Source organism: Macrotis lagotis, chromosome 4 (assembly GCF_037893015.1).
Source record: "Macrotis lagotis isolate mMagLag1 chromosome 4, bilby.v1.9.chrom.fasta, whole genome shotgun sequence".
Lineage (NCBI taxonomy): Eukaryota > Metazoa > Chordata > Mammalia > Peramelemorphia > Peramelidae > Macrotis > Macrotis lagotis.
Genome location: NC_133661.1, coordinates 245,356,319 through 245,371,401, shown reverse-complemented (window position 1 = coordinate 245,371,401; position 15,083 = coordinate 245,356,319). Strand labels below are relative to the sequence as shown.

The 15,083-nt window shown below is 36.3% G+C and overlaps 1 protein-coding gene across 5 annotated transcripts in view; it reads left to right on the top strand.

Moving 5' to 3' along the window:
• ADCK1 (aarF domain containing kinase 1) overlaps positions 1-15,083 on the top strand; it is a 171,342-nt gene that overhangs the window by 111,247 nt on the left and 45,012 nt on the right. For all 5 annotated transcript variants that reach the window (XM_074235624.1, XM_074235623.1, XM_074235625.1 and 2 more), the window contains one exon: positions 12,547-12,705. In XM_074235624.1, coding sequence (XP_074091725.1) covers positions 12,547-12,705 — 159 coding nt within the window. The remainder of the gene's footprint in view (positions 1-12,546; positions 12,706-15,083) is intronic.

Genomic DNA, 15,083 nt, shown 5'->3' with positions numbered 1-15,083 from the left:
TATCAGATCTCATTAAAATCTCAGGGACCTCAGAGATCAACTAGTCCAACCTGTTCCTGATTAAGAATCCTTCCCACAACATTTCTGATAAGTGGGCATCCAGCTTCCACTTGGAGACCTCTAGAGAGGAAGAACCCAATCATTCATCAAACAACAAGCAGTTTTTCCATGCTTTAATTTAATTTATGTAATCTCATTAATTGTAATTTAATTTAATTGTATTAATATTTTAATTATTTATTTAAATTATTTCCAAATTTAATAGTGTTTATTTTATTTAAATTTTATATTATTTAAATTTTATTAATGACTAGTGTGCCAGGCAGACATCTTACTAAGTTAACTAGGTATTCAAAGCACGAAGTATAAAAAAATAGCAAAAACAACTGCTATCCCCAAGGAGCTTATATTCTAAAAGGAGAGATAATGTATACATGAATAGTATTATGGAAGATACTTGTGAAGCAGATATAATGTAACTATAGAGAGAAAAACCTTCTTCAGAAGGCAGCATTAGATTTTTTGAAAAAATTAAATTAATTTAAAATTAAATTGTTTTATTTTTGTGAAGATAGTTTTTCTCTTTCACACCTCTCCTCCATCCCTTATCCTAACCCAACCTCCCCTTGCCACTCCCATTGAGAAAAGCAAAGCTCCTGTTATAAATGAGAGTGAAATGAAGAAATTTCTTCACTGGCCATGTCTCTCCCCCTCAAACCTCACCCAAAATGTTTCAGTCTGCAAATCTGAATCTGTCATCTCTTTATCAGGAAATGGGTAACATTTCATCATGTGTCCTCTGGAATTATGGTTGGTTGTATTTATAAGGATTCCCAAAATTCTTTGTCTTGCAGTATTGTCATTGTATTAATCGTTCTCCTAGTTATGTTCACTTCAGGTTCAGCTCATATAAATCTTGCCAGGTTTTCTGAAACTTTCCTAGAAGGTGATATTTGAAGTCTTGAAGCAAGCCTGGACTTCCTAGAGACAGAAGTGAGGAGAGACAATATTCAAGCTATGGGATTTGGAGCATCTTGGATGAGGAATAGAATTAGGGCAGTATGGCTAGACCATAAAAAGTGAGGAGGGAAGTAATAGGAAAGAAGTTTGAAGAGTCTAGATTGTAAAGAACTTTAAAAGCCTAACAGATGGGGTGGCTAGGTGACACAGTGGATAGAGCACAGGCCCTGGAGTCAGGAGGACCTGAGTTCAAATTTGGCCTCAGACACTTAGTAATTACCTAGCTGTGTGGCCTTGGGCAGGCCACTTAACCCTATTAGCCTTGCAAAAACCTAAAAAAAAAAAAAAAGTCTAACAGATGAGATCGTATTTGATCCAAGAGACATTGAGGGATAGTTGGAGATTGTTGAGTAGGACAGCACCACGGTCAGACAAAGTCTTTGAGGAAACTACTTTGCAATCTATATGGTGAATGGAGTAGAATGGTGAGAGGCATTGAGAATAGTCCAGAGGAAAGATGAAGAGATCCTGAAGTGTGGTGCTGGCTATTTTAGTGTAGATAAAAGGATATATGTGAAAGATGTTGTAAAGATAGAAGTGGCAAAATTTGACATCTGATTAGAGATATATGAAGTAAATGAGAGTATAAATGAGGATTACACTGTGGTTTCAAACCCAAGTAACTGGAAGGGAGGGAAGAGGCTTGAATTAAAGGTATATTTAAGAGGAATGATAATGAATTTGGACATTTTGGATATGTTGAGTTTGAGATCCCTTTGGGGTGTCCAATTTGAAATGTCTAATAGGTAGTTTTTGATAAGACACTGGAGTATAGAAGAGATACTAAGACTGGATATAGAGATCTGATAGTCTTTAGCATATAGACAAGGATTGGAAACATGGAAGCTAATGAGGTCTGTAAGTAAGAGCATTTATCTAGAGAAAAAAATAAATGGTCCAAGGACAGATCCTTGGAGTATACCCACAGTTAATAGATGAGACATGGACAATGGTGAATGAATGAATGAGATTAAGAAGGGAAGGTCATTCAGGTAGAAGAACCAGAATAGAACAATATCATGAGGGGCAAACTAGGTGGAACAATGGATAAAGAACTGGCCCTGGAGTCAGGAGGGCCTGTATTCAAATCAGACCTCAGACACTTGATAATTACTTAGCTGTGTGACCTTGGGCAAGTCATGTAACCCTTGCAAAAAAAGCCTTGCAAAGCCTTGCAAAAATCAAAAGAATAATATCAAAAAACCCCAGAAAGAGCAGTATCTGAGAAGAAAGTGATCAACCATGTCATATGCTTCAGGGAGGCCAATAAAGCAGAGAATTGAGAAAAGACTATTTGAGTTGGCAATTAAGAGATCATTGGTAACTTCAGAGAATGTGAGAGTTTACACTTTATTTTTTAAGAATCTAGGACAGCAGCTAGTAGCAATGCTAGGAACTAGTTAGAACTGTCAGAATGGATTGCTAAGGCTTTACATAACCATGTGATCATCCAGACAAACTCATATACTTGAAAATAACCCCTTTTAAAAATTTCCTTTTTTTTTAACATTTATTTAAATTTTTTTCAATTAAAAATTCTGTACCTTGCTCTCCTCCCCCTTCCTCCATTAATACAGCTAGCAATATGATATCACTTATACATGTGAAGTCATACAAAATTTATCTGGAAATTAAGCTTGAGAAAAATCCTATTGAAGATCCCATATTTAGGGGTTTATCTTTTGCTGCAGAGATCCCTTTGCCTATTGTAATGTTCCAGCATAATTATCACAGCAGGATGAGAAGAATGGTCTCAAAAGGGACTGTAAAGCTTGTCAATCTAGTTGTCATTGTGTCCCTCACTCCTTTCTTTCCTTTTCTCTCTTTCTTTCTTCCTATCTTTCCTTTCTCCTTCCCCCCGTCACTCCCTACTTCCCATCCTTCTTTCCCTCTTGTTTGCTTTTTCCCTTCCTGCTCTCTTTTCTCCCTGCCTTCTTCCATTCATTCATTCATTCTTTCTTTCATTCATTCAACATGTATTTATTGAGCTCCTGCTAACTGAATAGCACTGTGGTAAATCCTCAGGGGCATAAAAAAAAGTAATTAAGATTTGGTCCACACTTTTCAGGAGCCCACAGTTCAGCTGGGAAGAAAAGACACACACAAACACACACACAGACACACAGACACACAGACACACACACACACACACACACACACATACTGAACAGTTAAATAACAATACAAGTCAGTCTGTGATTGAGTATCTAAGAAAATGGTCCTGATTTTTTAAGTCCATTCAATAGGAGTATAGATGAAAGTGATTACTATGGTCTATAGCAGTTGTGGGGAGAGCTCTCTGAGGAAAGAGGACTTGGGTTAGACTTTGAAGGAGAAAAAAATTTGTGTAGGTAGGGGAGAAGGACATGGGGAGTGGGCTAGGTCAGAGCAGGATAAGGTAGAGAATAACATGAACCAAGTCTTGAAGTCATATTCAACATAGGTCATTCAGGGGATAACAAGGAGATCAACCTAGCTAAAGTAGAGGGCCTATATTTGGGAGTTATAGATAGTAAGATTGGTTAAATCTACAAGGTTATTAGTAATAAATTAATACTAATAATAAATTAATCATCATAGCTATCACATCTATGGCCAGTGGGACCTTTTTTTTTTAGGTTTTTGCTAGGCAATGGGGTTAAATGGCTTGCCCAAGACTACACAGTCAGGTAATTATTAAGTGTCTGAGGCCAGATTTGAACTCAGGTACTCCTGACTCCAGGGCTGGTGCTCTATCCACTGTGCCACTTGGCTGCTCCCAGTGGGACCACTTTTAACCAAGTAAGAGATAGATAATTTATAAAAAAAAGACAAAATAAATCATTTGACTTTTATAAAATTCAAAAATTTAACAAAAACAAAGCAAGCTAGAGAAGAATGGATCAAGGTGGTGGTAGGGGGGGAAATCTTTGCTTTAAATGTCTCTATTAGTTATATATTGTCTAAAATAAACAGGGAATTGACACAAATGTAAAAGACCAAGAGCTGCTTCCCACTGGATATGAACAAAGTTCTTAAAATAGGAAAGCAATTACTGCTAATACAATGATTATTAATACAGGTGAAATCCTTAGAGACAGAGTTTGGGGTATGTTAAATAGATTTGTTAATTAGATTAGCAAAAATAAACCTAGGTCAATGATCTCTCTCAATGATCAAAGGACTGCAAGCAAGTCACCTTAAATCCAGATGTCTTTCTTCTTACAGTACATCTTTGGGACTTCCCCTGAAAAGCAAAGGGCAGTCCTAATTGGTGGATATTTAATGAGGAAGTGGGCTAAAAGTTCTCAACATCTCCCAATTGTTTTATCGTGGGGTAGAAAAATAACTGGAGAAGATGGCCTAGTCATGGGATTCATATGGCCTTTAGGAATTGGGATAAACAAAGAAGCCCGGCCCAAGCCTTGGAAAGGACTGAAATGTTATTGCATTCCTTAGCTAGAATGATCCAGGAGAAATTTCTTTTTTAAGTTAGCAATGAAGAGATGATCTTTTATACAAAAAAAGGAAACATTACAAATTAATATTAATAATCAAATTATATAACTGTAAAACTAACCTTCCTCAAAGAGAAATGAAAATCAAAACAACTGAGATTTCACATCAAATCCAACCTTTGGCAATAGTAGAAAAAGATAGAAAATAGTCATTGAAAAAGTACTAATACATAGTTGGTGAAATTGTTTTGGAAAACAATTTGGAAACATACTAAAAATATGACTAGATGCCAGAAAGAGAATTGACTTTGGAATTAATAGAACTGAGTTCAGGTTCTGTTTCTGCTACTTCTCTGTTTGGAGAAATCACTTTAAACTCTGTCAACCTTTCTTTTTTATAATCTCTAAAATGAAGTGGTTGAATTTCTCTAGGGTTGATAAAACTCCAATACAAGCTTTTTTTAATTTGTGTTAAAGGGCCTGGGCATCTCTCTCTCTCTCTCTCTCTCTCTCTCTCTCTCAGTTTCTGTCTCAGTCTTTGTCTTTCTGTGTGTCTTCTCTCTCTCTCTCTCACACACTCTTTCAGCATAATTCCAAATTGCTTTCCAGAGTGATTTGACCTAATTCATCAACAACATGTTCATATCACTTCTGGCTCTAGTCCATGAATCCATGATTTCATAATGTGTGTGTATATATATATATATATGTATATATATATGTGTGTGTATATATATATATATACATATACATATACATACATACATATATATATATATATATATATATATATATATATATATATATGTTATATGCCAAAAAAGGTCATCAAGCAAGAAAAGACTTTTTGTGATAACAAAGAACTAGTAACAAAGTGACTGCCCATATGCTGGTGGATTGTGAAAGTAATAGAATGTTGGTCTATAAGAAATGATGAATATAAAAAATTGTGAAGTAAGCAGAATAAAAAATATGCACAGTGATTAAGGCATTGTAAACATAAAAATTAATGACAATAAGCAAAACAAAGGTATTGTAGAATTATAATAAACAAGCTTGATCCTGGAGAAGAGTTGAAAAACTCACCTTTCTTCCTTCATTGCAGAAATAAGAGAGTCATGGATGGGGAATATTGTACTTACTTTCAGACATGTTTAATAGGCCAATTCATTTTGATGACACTACCTTTTTTTCCCTTTAATATTTGTTATTTTAAAAGAGCTTGCTTGTTGACTAAAAAAGAGTTATATTTGGAAAAGAATGTGATATGAAAACAAAATGCATCAATAAAAATGAGAGTCAAAATAAAGAGGTTAAAAAAAAGAGAAGAGGTTAAGTAAGGTTTGGTTAGATAGATGGGGACCAGAATGTGAAGAACTTTAAATGCCAGAATGAGGAGTTTCAGACTTTATTTTTTAAACAGTGGGGAACCATTGAAGTTTTTTGGGTAAGGGAGGAACATGATGAAATTGGTCCATTAGGATGATTAATGTGACTGATGTGTAAGATGGATTGGAAGGGACAGATCCTGGAAGCTAGAAGCCAGTTAGGAAACTATTTATTACTGTAATTCAGGTACAAGGTGATGAGGGCCTGGACAAAGGTGGTGACAAAGGGGATGAAGAAAAAAAGGGATGGTTATGAGAGATGTCTTGAAAGAAGAATCGACAGGACTTGTTGATTGATTACAGCATGAAGGAAAGGAAAGAGTCAGAGATAAATGACTTTGGTTTCTAAGCCTGGGTCATTAAAGAACAGTAGCACCAAAAATATTTAACCCTAAATCTGATTGACCCTTGTGGGTATAGGGGTTAAGGGGTGAGGTGAAAGGGGAGAATTTAGTGTGTTTGGTTCCCTTGACCTTTTGGCTTTGTCATATTAAGGAAGAATTTGCCCAGAGATTTATAAACTCTAGAGTCTATAATATTGAAATTGGGAAGGGCCTTAGAGATCATTAAGTCTAACCTCTTTATTTTATAGATGAAGTTAGACTTAAATCAAATCATTCTTTGTCTACAAATCATCAAATCATTCTTTGTCTACAATATAGACTCTCCATTCCTTCTGCATTCTGGGTTCTTTCAGAGAAGGTTTTGGAGAGGATGTCCCACTCTTTACCATAGTGTAAACACTGACTTCACCATTGACTCTAGGTCACCAGCTTCCCTAGTAGGGGCAGGGTAGAGGAGACCAGGGGTGGATGGAAGATGGTGGGGTTGGAGCTTGTCTCATATTGGCTGCCTTTTTCTAAGCTGTGGGTATAGAAAACAGGTTGTTTTTTCTGTATTCTGAGCCCAGGGACTCCCTGAATAATGGACAGTTAAGGACAGTGGCAATAAGAGCAATAATAACTGTCTGGCATCTCTTCTTCCCTGAGATAAGCATCAAAAACTTTGGCAGTCATATCCCAAATGAGGTGTGTCTGGAGTACAGAGCAGTTCCTTCTCCCTAAGGCACAGCAGAAGCTGAGGCCAGCTGCCAAGCACCAGCTCTCCTAGTTACTTGAAGATGTGGCTGAGATGAGGATGAGGATGGAGGTTGTGATAGTGTCTCACCCTACTGGAGTGGAGCCCACTCCTCCCAACCACCCTTCGAAGGGAAGGCAGTGTGGCAGGTGAGAAGAGTCCCTGGCTTAGGAGTCAGAACACTGCCCTGATGTTTTACTCCCTCTAAAGATTACAAACCAAGGGAAATGGTTAAATATATAAAAAAAATACGTATCATAAGTAACCTGGGTAAGTTATTTTGCCCTTTAGCCTCATCTATAGCCTTTATCTATAAAATGAGGAAGTTGGGCTCAATGGCCTTGAAGGTCCCTTCCAAGCTCCTGGACCTTTGATTCTGTAAGCCTGTGAAGTAGATAGTGTAAATATGGTTATCCCCATTTTACAGATAAGGAGACTGAAACTCAGGGAGATTAAGTATTTATCCAAAATTACATAACTATTAAGTGTTAGAGTTAGGATTTAGTTAGGTCTTTGGTTTCTAAACCCTGCTCCAAGACTCTCTTTGATATCCTGTTCTGACTTTTAATAGAAATGACTCATGATGCCTTACTATTATCATCATGTAACATTTACTTCCTCACTGTAAACCAGTTCTTAACCTTTTTACATCTTCTTTAAACTGAACTTAAATGTTCCTCCTATCAACTATAGAAGACAAGCAATCTGATGAAAATTCATAGTATCAGGGAGTGAATAGCAAGGAATATAGGATTCCCTAAGAAAATCAAAGAAAGAAAAGAATTCATTTGTACCAAAAAAAATATTTGTAACAGCTCTTTTTTTGGTGCTGATGGTAACAAAGAATTAAAAACTAAGGAGATGATCAATTGGGGAATAATAAAAACATTAATGGATATAATATTATGCCATAAGAAATGCCTCAAAGAATAGTTTTAGAGATAGCTGGGAAGATGTGTATGAACTGAAGCAGAGTAAAGTGAGTAGAACAAGAAGAACTATATATACAATAATAAATGACTTTGTAAAGACAAATAATTTTGATTGCCTTAAGAATTCTGACTAATGCACTGACTGTCATCACTGATGATGAATTCACCTCCTGATAGATTATGGATTTGTAATGTGGAATGAGGCATTCAATTTTGGACATAGACTGTGAGAATGCGTTTTTTTTTTTTTTAACTAGTCATATTTGTTACAAGGATTTGGGTTTTTTTTTAAATAAGGATACAAAAGAGAAAGAGAAAACAAACATTAATGGAAAAATTAAATAAAATGAAGGGAAAAAAACAAAAGATGGAAAATGCCATCCACATCAGAAAAAATAACTGGAATCAGGGTGCAGATCAAAGCATAATATTTTTACTTTTTAAAATTTGAATTTAGTTTTTTCTTTCTCATGATTTTCCCCTTTCATTCTTATTCTTCTTTTATAGCATGACTAATATATAAATATGTTTAACATGATTGTACAGTATAAACTTTATCAGATTGCTTGTTGTCTTGGGGAAAAATGAATAGTTGAAAACTATCTCTATATGTAATTGGGAGAAAAATACTATTAGGATAAAATAAAACAAATAAAAATATTAGGGGACAGGTTTAACCTGCTTAAAAGATGTTAATATTTTAAAAGAAGAGCTTCACTCATTTCTTTGTTTGATAAGAAAGAACTTTTGGGGCATCTCAGATGCTTGACAACTCTTGAAAATTTGCTGAACTGGATGATACAAAATCCTGGCTCTTGGGTAGTTGTAAAGGGAATAGGATCACATGGAAGAACATCTCTTGGACACATTGACAGGTGCTTAGTAGGTATTATTTGGTAATGACTTTCCATGGAAGAAAAGGGAAGTCAGTTAAATACTCATGCTCTCTTAGTCATGCTGTTTGGTTGCAAATGTTGGAAAATCAGGATATTTATGAGATGAGAGTTTAAAATGACTCAAAGGGCTTTGGAAAGATATCTGGTGTATGCCAATAGGAGGTAGCACATTTCCAATGGGAAGAAAACCATTAAGGAAAAAAGATGGATGACCTAGGTACTCTATTGGAATTCCAGAAAACTGAAAAGAAGCCCTTGGGACATTCAGTGGGTCATCTTTTGTAGGACTTTGGTAAGAAGTCCAGAGGATAAAAAAGCCTGAATATGTTGCCATGTGCATTGCTGGAGGAAGAACCAACATTAATGAGATGGCAGATGTCTTAACTCCATTTCTCAATCAATAAGCATTTACTTAGTGCCTACCATATGCCAGATACTATCCTAGACTTTGTAGAAGTACAGACAAAAATGAAATGGTCTCTGGTATAATGGAAAAAGAACTCTGCCTTTGGTATCAGAAGCTCTGAGTTCAAGTCTTGCCTGTCACCTTCTATCTGTATTGGGCAAGTCATCCAACCTTTCTAGACCTCAGTTTTCTCATAAATACACTGAAAGATTTGGACTAGATGTTCTCCAAGGTCCTAACCTGAGTTAAGATTAGAATTCCACCTCTGATGCTTTTTAACCGTGTTTGTGGGTTTAACTTCTCTGAGACTTTCCTCATTGAAAAAATGAATAACATCCCTAGTATCCACTGCATAGAGTTGTTCAAAGATTAAATCAGATAATGTGCATAAAGAGCTTTGTAAACTCTAAAGCTCCATAGAAATTCAAACCATTTTTATTATAGGATGATTTATAAACTAGCTTTTTAAATCACAGCAGTAAAGAAGACTTAATTCCCATTAAGTTAGAGGAAGAAATCAATGCACTGCTCTATGAAAATCAGGGAAGGATAGAATAAGGAGATCTCATCCCCTCTCCTATCAATACTAAAATCCCTGATGGGTAGAGATTGAGAAAACAAGTAGAGGTACCTGGGAGCATCCTATTAAAAAGGGTCGATAACCTACCATTCATAAGTTCTGCCATCTTGTACCCCATCCATTATTTCAATGGGAGAATGATTGAATTTGATTATTTGCTCAGCATGAGTGATAATGAATTTAATGGATAAGACTGCAGTGGAGAGGAAACATACCATAAAGGTGATATAGATGGCATATAAAAAAAAAGTAAGGAAAGGGAATGTCATTATGGGACAGTGCTAATCAAGAAAGACTTTTGGAATTGGAAATTCCAGGAATGTGCATGGATTGGGAAATGGCTGAATAAATTATGGAGTACTGTTGTTCTATAGAAGCCATAACTGGTCAGACTTTTAGGGATACCTGGAAAGAATTACATGAACTGATGCTGAGCAAAGGAAGCAGAACCAAGAAAATATTGTACTCATTAAGAGTACTTGTTTTGGAGAAGGTGAGCCAAAGGAGTTCCCCTTGCACTGAACACAATGCTATGTTTATAAAGTGCCTCTGAAGTTGAATTGAAAATTGTGTGTGTGGGGGGCAGCTAGGTGGCACAGTGGATAGAGCATTGGCCATGGAGTCATGAAGACCTGAGTTCAAATATGACCTCAGACACTTAATAATTGCCTTGGGCAAGTCACTTAACCCCATTGCCTTAAATAAATAAAATTTAAAAAAAATTAGATGAGTGACTAGGTCAGATAGTAGTGGAGGATATGGAGTAGAGAACCAGAAGAAATTAAGGAAAGGGAATGAATGAGAAGTGTAACCTCAAACTATATCTTCTTAGGATAATGTCAGAACTGCTCTCAGGATCTTTTACTTGGTTTCTCAATCTCTATCCATCAGGTACCGTATTATTGATAGAAAAGTGGATGAAGCTCTCCTCATTCTATCTTTTCCTGATTTTCATAGAGCAGTACATTGATTTTTTTCTCTGACTTTGGATGCACCTTGAATATTTGGCCCTATACTATTGCTTCTTCAACTTCTCTTTATTTCAGAAGCATGTAATTTTTTGAACAGGTATATCTCATAAATAGAAGTAGATGCATCTCATTAGAAAGGAGGTTTTCATTCACCACTTGAGAAATAGTCAAAGGATTTGAATGGGCACTTTTCAGAAGAAGAAATCAAAACAATAATCCTATGAAAAAATTCTCTAAATCACTGATAATTAGAGAAATGCAAATTAAATTTTGAGGTACCACCTCACACTCATCATATTAGATAACAGGATAGGAAAGGAAAATAATGCTAAAGAGGATGTGGAAAAAATAGGGACACTAATGTACTGTTGATGGAGTTGTGAATTGATCCAACCATACGGAAAAACAATTTGGAACTTTGTCTAAAGGGATATAAAACTGTGAAAATCTTTTGACCAGCAATACTACTGGTAGATCTGTAGTATAAAGAGATCAAAGAAAAAAGAAAAGGACTCTAATGTATAAAAACATTTATAGGCACTCTTTTTGTGGTGGCAAAGAATTAGAAATTAAGGGAATGCCCATCATTTAGAGAATGACTGAATAGGTTGTGGTATATGATTGTGATGGAATACTGTTGTGCTCTAAGAAATGATGAGGAATCAGGAAGCCTAGAGTCAGGAGGACCTGAGTTCAAATCCAACCCCAAACACTTAACAAGGCTACTATGTGACCTTGGGCAAGTCACTTAACTCCATTGCCTTGCCAAAAAAGTGATGAGAGTTTTAGAAAAAGATGGGAATATTGATGAAAAGTGAACTGATGCAAAGTGAAGTGAGCAGACCCGGAAGAATATCATACACAGTAATAGCAATATTGTACATCGAGTATAGAGTTAGTAAATGAATGACTTAGCTACTCTGACTAGTTCTAAAGGACCCTTGTCGAAAAATGCTATCCACCTCCAGAGAGAGAAGTGATGAACTCTTGAGTACAAATTGAAGCCCATTTCTTCCACTTTTTTTACTTTCTTTATTACATACAATATGACTAATATGGAAATATATTTCACATGACTTCACATTATAATGGACATATTTTTACTTGCCTTTTCAATGGTTGGGGTAGGGGCTAGAGGGAGGGAGAGAATTTTGGAACTTAGAATTTTAGAACGAATGTAAGAAATAAAAAATAGAATGTAATATACCAAAAAACAAAAACAGTGGAAAGGCTAGCTACCAGTGTATTATGCCATTGTTATTGATAGGCTTAGGGAATAGATTAGGTAAGAGTCAGCAAGATCTCAGTTCAAATCCTAATAGGGATACTTATGGATAAATGATTTAACCTGAACCTCAGTTTCCCCATCTATAAAATGGAATTCATATTTCCCTGCAATATGGGACACATTAAATTGTTGTAAAGCTTAAATGAGAGAGCTCATATAAAGTATTTTGTAAACTTTAATGCTTAGATAATTATCAGTTATTATTACTAATAAGTTATACAATCTTGTTTAAGTTACTTTACCTCCTTGGCCCTCAGTTTCCTCAACCTTACAATGATTGGATTGAGCCGTGATCTCTAAAGGTTTTCCCAGTTTTTTCAAGAGATTATTTCATGATTTTTTTAAAAATAGATCTTGGTAAAAGGTTTTGTTGTGCAAAGTAAGGATTTTGGATGTGACCTAACGTACATAAAGAAGTCTCTCTGGTCCCTATTCTTCACCTTTTTCTTTATTTCCCCAACACTTTTCCCTTTGACTATGTTGAGTGAGTTATCTTACAGTTAAGTCTGGACAGAGGATGGGCTGGCTAATGGTGACTTCTTGGATTCCAGGTGCTCGTTGGGGCTGTAAAGCAGCTGTTCCCTGAATTTGAGTTCATGTGGCTGGTGGATGAAGCAAAGAAGAACTTGCCTCTGGAGTTAGACTTCCTTAATGAAGGGAAGAATGCAGAAAAAGTGGCTGAAATGCTTAAACACTTTGAGTTTTTAAAGGTAAGGAATGAGGGAGGGCCCCAAGGTGCTGGCTTCTCATTGTTACTTACCTCCTGATGTCTCCCCTAGGAAGAGTCACTCTTCCTGCCTTGGCCTCAGTTTTCCTACTTATAAAATGGAGGCAGTGTTACCTTGATATATCCTTCTTTAGACAATGAATAACTTAATAGTTGGGCAGCAGATTTGAGTCCTTATACAAAAAACTCTAAATCATATGTTCTTAGCCATTTTGTGTCATGGTCCCTTTTGGCAATACTTGTTTAGAATGTTCCCTGTATCTGATTTTTTAATCTCTTGAGGGGGCAGCTAGGTGGATGGAGCACCGGTCCTGGAGTCAGGAAGACCTCAGACAGATAATAATTACCTAGCTGTGACCTTGGGCAAGTCACTTAACTCCATTGCCTTGCAAACAAACAAATAAATAAGTATTTTTAAAAATGAAATCTTTTTTTGCCCTCTTCACATGATAAATTCCTACCCATATAGTAAAACTCATTTGAAATACCAAATTTTCTCCTTACTTCCTAGCATGCATTAAGCTTTCCCCTCAAATCCCATATTGCACTTGGTTTTGAGCTACTCCATTGCAACTGCCATATAATATTAAATTTTTTTGCAGCTTAACTTTTTATTTTTATAAAATCAGAATAGGTATCATTTTCAGTTCCATCATCTAAATTAATATAGCAAATAATTACTAAACTCTACTGTAAAAAGGGACATCTAAGAGACACAGTGAATAGAGGGCTGGGTCTGGAGTCAGGAAGACTCAGCTTCCTGAGTTCACATACAGTTTCAGACACTTATTAGCTGTGTGACCCTGGGCAAGTCCCATAACCCTGTTTGCCTTAGTTTTCTCATTTGTAAAATGAACTGGAGAAGGAAATGACAAACTACTTCAGTAGCTTTGTCAAGAAAACCCCCAAAATGGGGACATGAAGAGTCAGATACAACTGAAGTGACTGAACAGGTACGAATGTATAAGGCACAATGCTAGCACAAACTCAAATGTGAAATAATCATTGATCTGTAAGAGTATATATTCTCCTGGGGGGTATGAGATATTGAGAAAGAGGGATGACTAGGAAAGTTATTAGGAGTTGGAATTTAACCTGAGTCTTAAAAGAAACCATTATTATAATTACTAGTTTGGAAAGTCAGTTCAAGAAATGAAGAAAAATCTGGACTATCTAAAAACTACACAATGAGAAGTAGTATTTTAGGAAGTGGTCTTTATTTTTCACCAAGACCATTCAGAAAAGATGATAATGGTCCAAAAAGCATCTATACTTGCTGCTCAAAAAGCCTATGACTTAGCCCTCAGACCTGTAAAAGCTAGATCCATAGTGATTATCATTGTTTGGGATGAGAAGCAAAACCCAGGAGCTGAATTCTACTTTTTTCTTAGGGTTGTGTATGAATTTTTGGAAGAATCAGGAAAATACTTCTACCAGGGAAGAATTCAGATTGCTCTGTGTGCTCTGGGCTAGATATGTCCAGATGTCCTCTCTCCAGTGGGTTGGTAACCACCAGTCTGTTTGGCTGGCCTTACTTTGGCTGCTTGTGTGGATAGAAATAGAGAGTTCTCATCCATCCAAATCCAAACATTGGACAGAACCCCTGGGGAGCAGCCCTGAAATCACTATAGGTCAGCTCAAAACTGGTTTCCACAAAAAACACACCTTGGAGCAAGCAGGGTGCCCATCAGAGCTGTTACTAGGAGACTGACAAGTAGAACCCTCTACTGTCCCCATGGAAACAGCCAATCATATAGCAGCTGGGGCTAAAAAGCCATAATTGTACTGATGATGTAATTATAATAATAGTCCTGCTTAAGGGGAAAAAAAAACAAGGATGCCAAATGGATAAATAATTAATCTACTGACTTAAACTGTTGCTTCCAAAACATGCACACCACCCCAAAGACGGTAGTGAAATTCAGCTCCTGAGTAATTAATTTTGCCTAAGCACATAACAAGTGGGAAGTGAATTTTGTGCTGTGAACCCAGTTGAGCTCTTAAAGCTGGAGATAAATTGTTTTTATATACTGGCATCACATTGAAACATCTGTGAGTAATTAAGCCTCAGCAAAGAGTTTACCTCTCAGTGTGTGAGGCGTCTTCCCATGCTTATGTTGGGCTTAATAACTGCCTTAGTTCAATACAATAAATCTCAGAGTTACACACACCTTCCAAATGCAGGAATAGCATAAGGGGCTTAAAAAGAAGTCAAGCAGGATGGTTACAATATGGGCAGTTAATATGGATCTGGTCTACAATAGGTGACTATAATTTGGGACTGGCAGAGGATGGTGGCTAGAGAATTGGGGGACAATCTGGGAGAGGAGAAGGCTTCTCATAACTAGGATATGAACAGAA